We start from the raw sequence: 12,871 nt of genomic DNA, 5'->3' as shown, positions 1-12,871 counted from the left end.
AGAAAGAGCTTTTTATTTTATATGGCCTTAAATGGATAATGAGATAAATGCGGCTGAACAGAAGAAGGAAGATGAACTATACTCCAAGGCCACTATTTTGCTCGATTCTTCTTCGGGCTCCACTCAGCCAGATATGGCCTAAATGCATTTTGAAGAGAATGCATGCACATATTTGTGCTGTCAAATACAATAAAGGGATTACTTGACATTCAGTTGAGTTTACAATTAAACTGATGCAGAGGCTCACTCAGTTTTCATTTTCAACTCAGGTCAGACACTCTGGTCAAACAAGACATCTAGACCTTTTGAAATGCAAATCACATCAGCAGCTTCTCCTTAAGGCCCTGATCCTGCAACTGAATCCACAAGGACCCTGTATTCCCACTGTGTCCTAATGAATTCTGCCCACATGGATACCATTACAAGACTGGGGCCTAAGTGAGGGAAATATACAACAAATAGCATAATTTGCTTTTTAAAAATACAGAATTTTGGACAAAATATAATATCTTCCTACTGGACCACTGAACTTAAGATGGAAATTATTCCTTAATCAAGACATTTTAGAAACAAAACTTTTCCTAGCCCACTGACATGCTGATGTTCCCTCCAGTTGGGGTTGAAACATGTTGGTGGCATAGCATGGCAAAGCTTGCATTGCTCCTACCTATGCTGTGTCTGTTACAGCTCCATTTTGTTCTTGTTTTCCTCCTGTGGCCGCCCCTCCCTGGCTGTTAAGTTGTTTACCAGGGCCTCTGCCCTTCTCAAAGGGAGGGCCCCTTAAGTTGTTTAACCAGAGCCATTGCCCTTCTCAAAGGGATGGTCACTTATGCTAAGTGGGACCACTGCCCTGTTCAAAGGGTTAGTCCTGTTATCACCTTGTTAAAACCTGGGCTTGGTGTAGGGTGGGCACTGTCCAGAGCTGCAAGACCTATTGTGTTTTTAAGATCCTGGGCATGAGTCATACCTCTGGGCTCAGGGCTAGTCCAAACATGCCTCTGTGGCTGCCTGCAGTTTTTTCTCTGCCTTCTCTCCTCCCTGTAAGAGGGGGAGCCAATCAGAGTTACTGGCGGGAAGCTGCCAGGGTTTGCCTTTAAAAACAGACATTTTTTTAACAGACTTCAGAAAGGTTCTTGCATTGCTGCCTGGTCTGATCAACCAGGGGTTCTGGGGGTCCTTTCTCCGCTCTCGTTTTATTTTTGAGCGTACCCCCGTTTTTGAAAAAAAAAAACCCACGAAGAATGAATTGCTGCCTGAGAGATCTCCTGATTATCAAGACTGTACCGAGCCTTCTGATGTTCTTGCTGCTTCTGCCTCTGCTGCTGCCTTGGGGGATGGAAGGAATCCCTCTGTGAAACTTTCTATACTTTTATTTTATTATTTTAGCTGCTGGCTCTGTCTCCCCAGCACACAGACTCAAGCTAAATCTTGGTCTGTGTCTTAAAACCTCTCTTAAACTCCCCCTGTCTTGGCTGCTGGCTTTCTTTCCCCAGCAGGCAGACCCAAGCTGTAGCTGTAATCTGTTTCTAGTTCTGCAGTGCCTTTGCTGCTAGAAATAAGCCTGCTTACAGCCACCCCACTGCTGCAGTCACCCCCCCCCTTTGGAGCTGTGTCCTGGACACACACCACTCAGCCCTCTGTAACTACCCTTAGCATAAGGTGCACCCATTAAGTTAAGTTTAGCATTATACTTTATAAGTTAGGCTTAGAGAATTGTTGCATTGTGTTGTGTTTTAATTTGTGTAGTCTTGGTTAAGTTAGATCATAGATAAGATTTTGCTGTGTTCTGTATAATTGTAATTGTCTGTCTTCCCACTGCAAACACTCCCCCCCAGCTTCTCTGTGTCTTTCTACGTTGTTACACTCTCTCTGCTGCTTAAGCTTGCAGCCTGTTTGTTCTGTCTCACTAAGTTTAAGTCTCTAGCATAAAACCCCATTGGTTATTTTCTTCCTCTCTGATACCCCTCACATTCTACATTTACACTACTATGACACATTTTTACCTACAATTGTTTGTTATTTAACACATTTTATCCATAACTGTTAGTTGGTCATATGCTGCTGTGACACACCTTTTTACATAGAAATCGCTAGCTACCTGTTACATTTATACCTCAGTGTTAACTGATTACCCACTGTATTGTATCCTACTGTGTCGTACCCCATTACTGAAACCCCCTTACTGTTCACCAAAAAGAAACCCCTCCCCAATTGTCTACCTTAACAACCCCCATACTCCATACTATTGAATTTTCCCTGTTTTTGCATTTGCTTAATAAAGTTTATTTTGCACCCCATCCGTGTGGTAATTGCTCCCCAAGATCCCATGTACCTGCTGGCAGGGACATGCTGTACCTACTATTTGGATAAACAGGACTTTGACCTTCAGGAGTGTCAGGTTAGAACATCTTTCATGAGAGTTAAATTAACTTTAAATACACACACACAAACACACAAAGTTGGCCCGAGGCCATGTTTGCCAAGTTTCAGCCCAGTATAGTCTTTAAATTTCGGAACACCTTTTAAGGCAGTTATAAATTCTCAAAATACTTGTTAAAAAAAAATGGGAAAGTTGATAGAAAAATTAACAGTTTAAGAGTCTAAGACTTAACATGCCCTATACTCCCTTGCCTGCCTTCCACCTCGCCTAATCATTCGCTTCAGATTCACTTTAGGTATGTCACACAGGATGGTGAAATGAATACAAGCCTGGAAAAAGCTTATCAGTGAATAGGATTAGCTGGAAATCAAACGCTTCCTCTCTAAAGAGGTATGAGATTCTGGCCCCAAAGTGCTGGGAATGAAACCGCAGCCTCTGGGGTATTTTGATGGATCTCATGAGGGGTGGGGGAGCATATCCCCAAGGTAAGACAGTGTTGCCTGCCTGCCTGCCCTGCGGTTGCACCATGGAGGGGTTGAGCGCCAGCAGTGACTATAAGTGTGTCTCACCTGGTGATAGCTGGCTCTAGCCTCCAGCATCATCTGCTGGGTGCTGATCATCTTCTTCCGCCGCCTGCACTCCTCCTTCAGCAGCTTCATCTCCTGGGCGCACCGGGCCGCCTCCTTGCCCAGCTCCTCCAGCCGGGTGTCAGCCGCCCGCAGTGCCTGCTCGCGGCCCTGCAGCTGGGCGCCCAGGTGCTCCTGGCAGTGCAGCAGGTACTCGATGGAAAGCTGCGCCAGGCGCACCAGCTTGAGCAGCAGCGGGTCGGCGGGGCCCCGGCAATGCGGGCAGAGCAGCCGCTCGGCACTGCAGAAAGTGACGTGGCCGAGGTGCTCCTGCAGGGCCGCCACGTCCAGCTCGCTCGCCACCCGCTCCACGTCCACGGCGCTCAGCCTGCGCCAGTCTGGGCTCCCGTGCCGCGGCCGGAACTGGAAAGCGGGCAGGAGGCCCAGCGCGGCAGTGCTGCCCATCCCGTCCAGGCTGCAGTGGGAGAGGGAGGCACTGCTGGGCACGGGGCCGCGAGTCCCACCACCAGGCGGCCGGCCCTGGCCTCAGACTCTGACCGTGAGCTGGGCTGCAGAGCCCAGAGCCCCCTCCTCGGTGTCTGCTGCGTTGCTATGGCAGCTGTGGGGAGAGAGCGAAAGTGAGACGCCTGGTACCTCCCCTGCCTCCTCCCTATATTACCCCCCCTCCACTTCCTCATCCCCCATCCCAAACACCTGTCCACCCCCACAGCCTCACCCCCCCCACACACACACTTCACTTCCTCATCCCCCATCCCAAACACATGCCCACCCCCCCACACCCTTATCCACACCGCTCACCCCCCATCCACACACACGGCACCGCCTCACTCCCCTCATCCCCAAACACCTCACCACCTCACTCTTCCATCCCTAATCACCTCCAGGGCCGGCTTTAGGCCGATTCCCCTGATTCCCCGGAATCGGGCCCCACGCCTTAGATGCCTTTTTAAATTTTAAATTTTTTTTTTTAACATACCCGGCGGTGGTGCAGGTCTTTGGCGGCACTTCGGTGGCGCGGGGGTCTGGAGCGAGTGAAGGACCCCCCCACTGCCAAAGTGCCGCCGAAGGACCCGGATTGCTGCCAGGTATTCGAATCGAGCCCCACAGTTCCTAAAGCCGGCCCTGACCATCTTACCCCTATCCTCACCACCGCTTCCCCAAACACCATACCCCACATCATCCTTCCTAACCTCCCAACACCTTGCCCCCCTGCATACACAACCCCTGGCATATACACCTCAGCTTCTCATCCTTCCAGTCATTTCCAAACACATCCCATATCACCCCCTCCTCAGGCACCCCTACACAACTCATATTGTATACACACCCCACTCTACCCCCTCCTCATCCCCACAGGCATCCCTATATCCCTATACACATTCCACATAGCATTCACCCCACAAACACATCCTACATTTCTTCCCCTCCAGCCACTTCCCGTGAACATCACACAACCCCTTCCAGTACACCTCACCCACTAGTCATATGTTTCACATCTCCCATTTCCAATATACACGCCTGTATAATTCATCCCCGTACAGCACATATACAACCCACATCGCCATGCAGAAGGACAGAGAGAGAGCATGCAAGCACACATGAGACTAGGGCCTTGTTTTTATTCAAAGTTGCACGGGTTTAATTAAAGGTGTAATTTTTTTTTAAACCAATTTGGGTAAACCACTTAATTTGTTAAATCAATATTAAACCAAGTTTAGGAATGTTCACACAGGGTTTTGGTTTAAATAAGGCCTGGTCTATGCTACAAAGTTAGATTGACGTAACCTATTCCTGCATGTATCTACACTCAAATTTGTATCCAGCCAATGTAAGCACCATGTTACAGTGATGCAGTAAAACCACCTCCCCAGATGGCATAGAGCAGGGGTGGGCAAACTTTTTGGCCCATGGGCCACATCTGGGAATAGAAATTGTATGGCGGGCCATGAATGCTCACAAAATTAGGATTGGGGTGCTGGAGGGGGTGAGGGCTCTGGTTGGGGGTGCAGGCTCCAGGGTGGGGCTGGGGATGAGAGGTTTGGGGTACAAGAGGGTGCGCCAGGCTGGGATCAAGGGGAGTGCAATAGATCTAGTACTGCACTGCAGACCTGCCACTTCTACAAGGAACTGCATGCCATACTGGGTGGAGATCCCACTAGCACCCAGCAGACCTCTGTGGATACCTTGGAGGAGCCTAAGGCAGAGACCTCTGTAGTGAACACCAAGAAGGAGAAGGAGGGAAGATGCAGTGGGTGACTCCAACCATGCCACGAGCCTGGACCTGTTTGAGACTGTGCCACAATCTAACCAGTCCCACCAGGTAAGTGCAGATGAGCCTAATCAAGGGGAAAGGAACTTGCGTGTGTGTATGCATTTTGCCTTAGAATGTTTAAATTTAAAGATGACGCTCAGTCCATCCCCAAGTTAACAAGACAAAGATATTGACTTTTCATTGTTTCATTGTACAAGAAGAGACAGAAATACAACAAACAGGCAGAGTTGCATCTGATTTTCATTCCCCTGTTGGTTAGGGATGTAGAGCACTTCATGTGCATAGAGATGTCCCTTTTATCCATCAGAGAGATCTTGATGAAACTTTCATGGAGATACTCCACAATCCTCTCCTGAAGATTTCTACAGATGGCTGCCTTATTTCTTCTTCCACAATAGGGAACTTTCTTATGTCATTCCGTGATGAGTTTGGCTAGCACCATAGTAGTAAACAGCTAACGGCATACAGGCCTGTGCGGGTTCAGAACGTTAGCAACTGTGCTCTCTGTGCTTTTGTTACGCTCAGGAGTGAGATACCAGCTAAGATCACCAATGCCAGCGGAAAATAGTGCCAATATTCAGTGCCATTGCCCTATATTTATACCCATGGAAGAGGAACTGAAATGTTATAGATTAATGGAACAGAAAATCCTTCCCACCTCACCCTTGGTGGGCCATATTCATCGTGGCTGGGGATGGTGAGCAGTGCTGTGAAGAGGTGCTCTAAACCTGAAGTGTTAATAAGCATTTCTTTTTAAAAGTGTTTATGGGAGTAATGGAAAGGAGTTTTGAAACTTATCTTTCCCTTCTGATTGTAAATCCTGGAGTACATCTGTCTGTTTTTATCAGCAGCTTCTGGCATGGTAGCCTTAAGGGGAGCCCTCTCCCATTTGCATGATGCCTGACCCTGATAAGTAGGAGAAAGATGAAGGAGGACATGTTCTGCAAGATCCTGCAAGCCAGTGCTGCATCAGACTGTGAACGAAGGGCTTGGAAGACCAATATGGCTGACAGCATGGAAAAAGACAGAGAAGACGGACCCAGAAATCCCATCAGGACATAATGAGTCTTCTCAGGCTGCAAACCCAAATGCTGCAGACTGTGATGGATCCGCAGGTTTAAAAATCTTGGACTCTCCACCTTATTTAGTTCTTGAAGAACTCCATGGTCGCTGCCTCCTATGCTCCAACATACCATGTGGCATTATAAGGCACATTGTTACTACTCCAAGCCGGGGACAGTAAGGAAAACCACACCTTCACATACACAGACCTGTGAGAACCACGGTTCATCTATGTGTAGCCACAACTGTCTACATTTGTGCACTGAAGTGGACATACATGTTTACTTCCTTTATAATATTAAATTTTCAGTCCAATAAGTTATGTTAAAAATGTGTATAGCATCACCTGTGGGGGGTTTCCACACTGGTTTTCTGTGCTGTTTCCCTCCCCCCCGCATTCAATGAAGTTCTATTTTTGGAGAATCACATCATCTTTATTGCATCACAACAAATATTGTAGAATGCATAGTGATACTCAAAGCAAACTACTTGTAAATGCACACCAAACACCACATAATTCATAGCTTCAGGAAAACACCCAGTCATATTTATAAATGTACAGTAAGCATTACACAATTCTTAGCAACAGCCAAAGCTCCAAGCACAGAGAACGGTGCACCAAAGAACGGTACTGTAGCTGACCATTAAAGTGCTCTCTCAAAGCCTCCCTCAACTGCGTAGCTCCATGTTGAGCTCTTCTAATAGTGCTTGTGTTTGGCTGTTCAGAGTCAGCAGACAGTCACTCCACCTTCACTCTATATTTGGCATCAGCTTTTTCCCTTTGCCTCACAGATATTCAGGACAAAACAGGCAGCTATAACCGTTGGGATATTTTTCTCACTGAGAATCAATCTAGTGACTAAGGCAAGCTCTGCCAGGGTCTCTTCAATCTGCCAATAGCACATTCAACAGTCATTCTGCATCTGCTGAGCTGCTAGCTGCACCTTCCCTTGGTGCTGTTGAGGTGGCCAATGTATAGCTTCATGAGCCAGGGGAGCAAAGTGTAGGCTGGGTCCTCTAGAATCAGTATGGGCATTTCAGTATAGCCAATGGTAAATCTTTGGTCAGGAAAGCCAGCGGGTTTCTGAACAGTCCTATGTTCTTAAAGATATGAGCGTCATGCACCTTCTCTGACTAGCCAATTTTCATATCAGTGAAGCATGCCCAGAGATCCACCAACAGTTGTATAACCATGGAAAAGTAACCCTTTCTGCTGATGTACTCTGTGGCAAGGTGGGTTGGTGTCAAAATAGGGATATGTATGCCATCTATCATCCCATCAGTTCAGGAACCCCACGGTTGCATATACATCCACTATTCCCTGCTCATTGTCGAACATCACTGTGCTATGTAGCAGGATACGATTAATGGACCTACACACTTGCACAACATCAGTCCTCATTGTAGATTTTCCAAATCCAAAATTATTTCCCACTGACCAGTTGCAATCTGGTGTTGCAAGCATCCAGAGTGCAATCACCATGTGCTTCTCCACTGGCAATGCAGCTCTCATTCTACATGTGCTGGAGGGTTGCTGCAAGCTTGGCACACTGATCCAGGAATGTGGCCTTATGCATCCAAAAGTTCTGCAGTCATTGCTCATCCCACTTACATTACGATGCAATACCAGCAGTCAGCTTTGGTTCTCAGGTCCACAAGCAGTGTTCCATGAATGCCACCAACAACCTTGAATTATTTTCGCTATACCCCTCAGCAAACTGTCCTCAAAGAAATCCTCATGTCACCGGTTGTTGCGAGTCCAGAGAGTACAGGAAATTCAGGAGAATCTTGCATCCTGTATTTTCAGTGTTCATGAGAATAGCATGTAACCCAAGTGCCTAATAGGAAGATATCTCTTTAAGAGACCCATGTGGCGGGTAGGAGAGAGTTGAGTCTGGGGACTTCATTGTTGCTAGGCAGATATAGCCCTCCACATCCAGAAACATCTGGATTTTGGGTGTGGTTGTGGAAGTTTGGGGTATGCTCCAATAGGTTCCCTGTTGCTGGGGTCAGACTCAATGAGGACCAGCAGTCAGGGCAGCTGCTTTACAAAAGGCTGAGCAGAAGAGCAGAAAGCAGGCTGTTTCCCCTAACTGTGAAGCATTTTGCAGCAGGTTAGTGATATTGTTAACCCTCTAACAGGGAAGCATGAGTAATGTTAATTATAGAAAGAAGAAATTGGGAGGGGAAAATAATTTCTTCTATTTTAATTGTATACTTTGAGTGGATTTTTTTTTATTTTAGCCAAACTGTTTTAGTTAAATTGTCTCAACTAGTATGATTCACCAACTTTTCTTTAAATGTAGTAATGGGGAAAGAGTAATTTATATTTTGCTATTCTCAGTTTTGTATTTTCTTGTAAGAGGTTGGATTTTTTTTTTAAATCTGTACACTTAACTGAGTGGTTGGTTAATCAGTTAGCTGATTTGCTAAAATCACTGTTAGGCAAGGAAGAGTCGGCATGGATTCCATGAAGATTCCTACAAGCAAGTGGAGGGAAGATGTTGTTTTAGATTCAGCAGATTGTATAGATTTTGTGATCAAAGACTCTGAGACTCAGGTGAACCTAGCCTAAGTTTTGGGAACCCTACTTCTTCTCACTGTGTTTCTGTGGGGATTGAACTGTTGAGATTGTAATTTGTTTTCTTTATTTATGTATAACTGTGAAAATAATCTCTGTGGATTATAAAATGGCCATGTTATGTTGTAAAAATTAAATTATTTGTTTATTGTAAAATTTTATAAAGTTGTTTAATTACTTTAATTAATTTCTTTAATGTCTTTGGGGATTTGAATGTGGGGAGGTTGACCCTGTGCAAGCCTTGCTGAAAATCCTTAGAGATTGAATTCTGAGTCTCCAGGTACTTTTCTATGGGAATTCACGTTTTTTGAGGCACTTGAGAAGGACAATGAAGTGAACTCTAGCCCACGCAAAGGTTACAAGTGCACAGCTCTGTGGGTTCCATACTTCTGTCAGAGATGGCAGAGGCCTCTAGCCCACCCAAAGGTTATAAATGTACAGCTCTGGGGGCTCTATACTTATGGCAGAGACAAAAGAGTGCTATGCAGGTTTGTGGGATTATTTTTAAGAGGCACAAAAATTATGGATATGGACGACATTAAGGGATGGAGAGAGTTGCATGCTGGAACTTGATCCATAGCTCCCAGAGATCCCTGGACAAATCAGTTCTATCCCACAAAACACTGCAAAAATGTCCCAAAAGGCATTATGGAGAACAGCAGCAGTTGGCATACTGGGACACCTAAGAGCGGTGCACTGCACTTTACATTGACACAAGCGCTCCTGGTGAGTAGTGGTGCAAGTAGAAATCTTTTCTTGCCGGTACTGCACTCATGGGGGGGGGGCGGACACAAGGGGAGGGCACGTGACCTCCTCATGTGACTCCTCCCCACTCCGCCGCCAGCCTGGGGCCCCCATGCTCTTCCCGTCCCCTCTGACACCCCCCTTACCTGTCTAAAATTTTACAACTGCATTTGTTAAACAGATGCAGTTGTAAAATGATGCTTTGGGCCCTTAGTGCCACCTGTACTTCCAAGTGTCATTGAGGATCCAGCAGCACCCCAAATTGAAAACTTCTTAAATGAAAGAAGGATAGGAAGAACAATCACCCCACTTTCCCTTAATACACTATTAGTGCCTCCCTATGTCCAAACTAAGTTTCTGCCAGCTTACTTTTATCTAAGGGTATGTCTTCACTACCAATGTTAAAGCATGGCTGTGGCAGCACTTTAACATGGCTGTGTAGTCGCGGCACTAGTGCTGGGAGCGAGCTTTCCCAGTGCTGTAAAAAAAACCACCCCCACGAGGGGAGTAGCTCCCAGCTTTGGGAGCGCGACTCCCAGCGCTGGTGCACTGTCTACACTACCACTTTACAGCGCTGAAACTTGCATCGCTCGGGGGGTGTTTTTTCACAACCCTGAGCGAGAAACTTTCAGCTATGTAAAGTGTCAGAGTAGACAAGGCCTAAGTATTGCTCTCCGCCAGGCACTAGGAAAGCAAAGATGCTGCACCATCTGGTTTTGATGGAAAAGAGACATAGAGCTGTGTGTTCCATGTATATCTTGATAGAACTACAGCCAAAATTGTTTTATTATTTTCCTCAGCATGACATACAGGAGGGGCAATCAAAATCAGCCTGGCAAAATGTGCATGAGAACTGTCTCTGGACATATAAGCAATTGATCAAAATCACATTATCTGATCTCTTGGGGCCAAATCCTGTTCCCATTGAAACCAAAAGAAATTTTGCTATTGAGTTCAATAGGAACAGGCTTTGACATTTGGAGAGGAAAGAACACAACCACTGAAGCAAGAGCTATGTTGCTTATACCACAGGTATCAAAGACTGCTGACTCATGTGAGAAAGTCAGGAGACATCTGATCTTTGTCTATTGCAAGGGAGAAATCAGCAATCAAATGAGGCTAGAACAGTCTTTGTACCATATAAAACTCCCTCCAGCCTCCATTACACACCACCCATGCCTGCACATGCACAAGTGATATACAAACTTTGGTGTCTGTATACTGATGTAACTTACAACGGTGAACATTTGTAGTGTAGAAATGGCATAAATCTGTTTTAACCAATTTAAAGCAGTGCAACTTTGAACACAGGCACTGAAGGAGACATCAGGAGTTGCTATGGGACCTTTCCAGGTCGCTTTCTTATACATGTTCCGATAGAGAGGGGAATTAGCAGCTGAAAGTAAACTGTTGGGAGGCAGACTCAATCAGGATGGGGGCGGGAGTCTGTTATTCTGTCACTGAGATCAGTAGAAGCAAATAAAAAAGGGACACTGGGTGCTACATTTCTAAAAGGGCTAATTTTAAATTTATTTTAGTTACTAAACAAATAACAGTTCCTTGTAAATGTTCTGAACATTGATTCCTGCACCCAAAGAATAATTTTGGAAGGATATAATGTATTTTTAATCCACAATAACGAGGTTGGAAACGTGCTTTAAGTGCAAACTTTAAACTTAACTGCAGCACTGACTGGTGCCTCCAATAATCTGTTTCCATTGCAGTGGTACCCAAAGGCCCAATCCGGATTGAAGCCACATGGTACTGCCGCGGCTGCTCATTCCAAAATACTGCTTTAGGCTAAATGACCAAGAAAACCCTGCCAGTTATTCACAACCCGCCCCGCTAGTCCGAGCCAAGGCAGCATGAGGGAGGCGGCAGGGTGACAGGGGAGCGGAGGAGGAGGAGGAGAGACGAGTCTGGCTGGGCCTGGCTGGAGAGGCTCCTGCGCGGAGCTCCCTCCATCAGCGGGGGAGGGGGGGGGACTCGGAGAAGCCCGAGCTCGCCCTCCGCAATGTGCGGCCCCAGCAGAGCCGAGGCTGGAGAAGGCCCGCGGGCAGCGACGGACCGGCGGGACCGAGAGCTCCCAAACCAGCCCAGCGGGGGCGCCACGTGCGGGCCCGGCCCGGCGGCTGGTCACAGCTGGGGGCAGACCCGCGCTCGCGCGCAACAGGCGAGAGAAGACGGAGGGCGGCATCCCAGCCCCCGCCTCGCTGCTCTCACCTCAGGCGGCGGTAGCGGCCGCGACAAGCAGGGTCCCCGGGCAGCGCCTCCTCCGCTGTAGCTGCAGCCCGGCAGAGCAGTTGCCGCTGCGCCAGGAGAGCGGAGGGGAAGGGGCCGCGGGGGTGACAGCGCTGCTGCTGCTGCTGTTCCCCGCCCACCTCCCGCGGCCCCACAGCACCGCCTCCCCGCCCCCTCCGCGGCGGCTCCTGCTCCATGTCATAGAGGGGCTGGCAGCTCCCCCTCCTCCCCGCTCCCGTCTTCATTCCCGCCTCTCCCCGGCGCAGACACGCCTGCGCGCTCAGATGCCGGGAGAACGCGGAGATGGGCCGCGGGAGCGCAGGCAGCCCTCGCCCGGCAATGGGGTGGGGGGATATCAACTTGGAGCAGGAGCGAAGACGTTGTGGCTGAGACAGCCGCAGTCTCCCCCCCCCCCCGCACACACAACTCCACCACCTGTCAGTCTCCAGAGCCCTCAGTGCCCCAGCTCACTTCTTAGGGTGATGGTTGTGACACCCCCGTTAAAGTAACAGAGAGATTCCTCGCCAAACCCCCCCATTTTCAGCGTGCCACGGCGGTCTTGCAGAGCTGGCTTTGGTTTCTGGTACTTAGCCCAAAGCTGACTGTTGATTTTCCTCAACTCAAGAAAAAAAAAAGGGGCAGATCAAGGTTTTATGAATTGAGACACTTATAAAAAGGTTGTAGTTTAATACATTTTTCTTGCCACTCAGAAAATGACTGTAAATGATTAATGGCGAAGAGTCAACTTCTAAAGTTTGTGGATGATTCCAAGCTGGGAGGGGTTGCAGCTGCTTTTGGAATCCAGAATGATCTGCAGGGGTGGTGGGTATAAGAAGCTAAGGGAGGCTAAGCCGCCATTTTGGAGGTGTGCCTGTGCAACCTTAAATTGGCCCTTGTTCAGCAATGCCCCAATATGGCCTGTTAACCGCCAACCCTACTGTGGCTGAAATTTACAAGTCCTTAATGTCCTTTTACAACTCATTCACTCTCACCCATAGGATTCC

At 47.7% G+C, this 12,871-nt stretch overlaps 1 protein-coding gene across 7 annotated transcripts in view; it reads right to left on the bottom strand.

Annotated features, from left to right (window-relative positions):
- DZIP1 (DAZ interacting zinc finger protein 1) overlaps positions 1-12,871 on the bottom strand; it is an 81,581-nt gene that overhangs the window by 64,069 nt on the left and 4,641 nt on the right. For 2 of the 7 annotated variants that reach the window (XM_045009718.1, XM_045009736.1), the window contains exons 1-2: positions 11,850-11,995; positions 2,950-3,565 (exon numbers count right to left, since the gene is read on the bottom strand). The exons of 2 other annotated variants lie outside the window; for them this stretch is intronic. In XM_045009718.1, the coding sequence (XP_044865653.1) occupies positions 2,950-3,411 (462 nt within the window). In that variant the 5' untranslated portion in view covers positions 3,412-3,565; positions 11,850-11,995. Of the gene's footprint in view, positions 1-2,949; positions 3,566-11,849; positions 11,999-12,871 lie in introns of those variants that run through there. 3 more of the 7 variants (XM_045009745.1, XR_006578048.1, XM_045009727.1) reach the window with 3 other exon arrangements.

Source organism: Mauremys mutica, chromosome 1 (genome assembly GCF_020497125.1).
Source record: "Mauremys mutica isolate MM-2020 ecotype Southern chromosome 1, ASM2049712v1, whole genome shotgun sequence".
Taxonomy (NCBI): Eukaryota; Metazoa; Chordata; order Testudines; family Geoemydidae; genus Mauremys; species Mauremys mutica.
The sequence above is the reverse complement of the archived record's forward strand: the minus strand, read 5'-3'. Positions and strand labels throughout refer to the sequence as shown.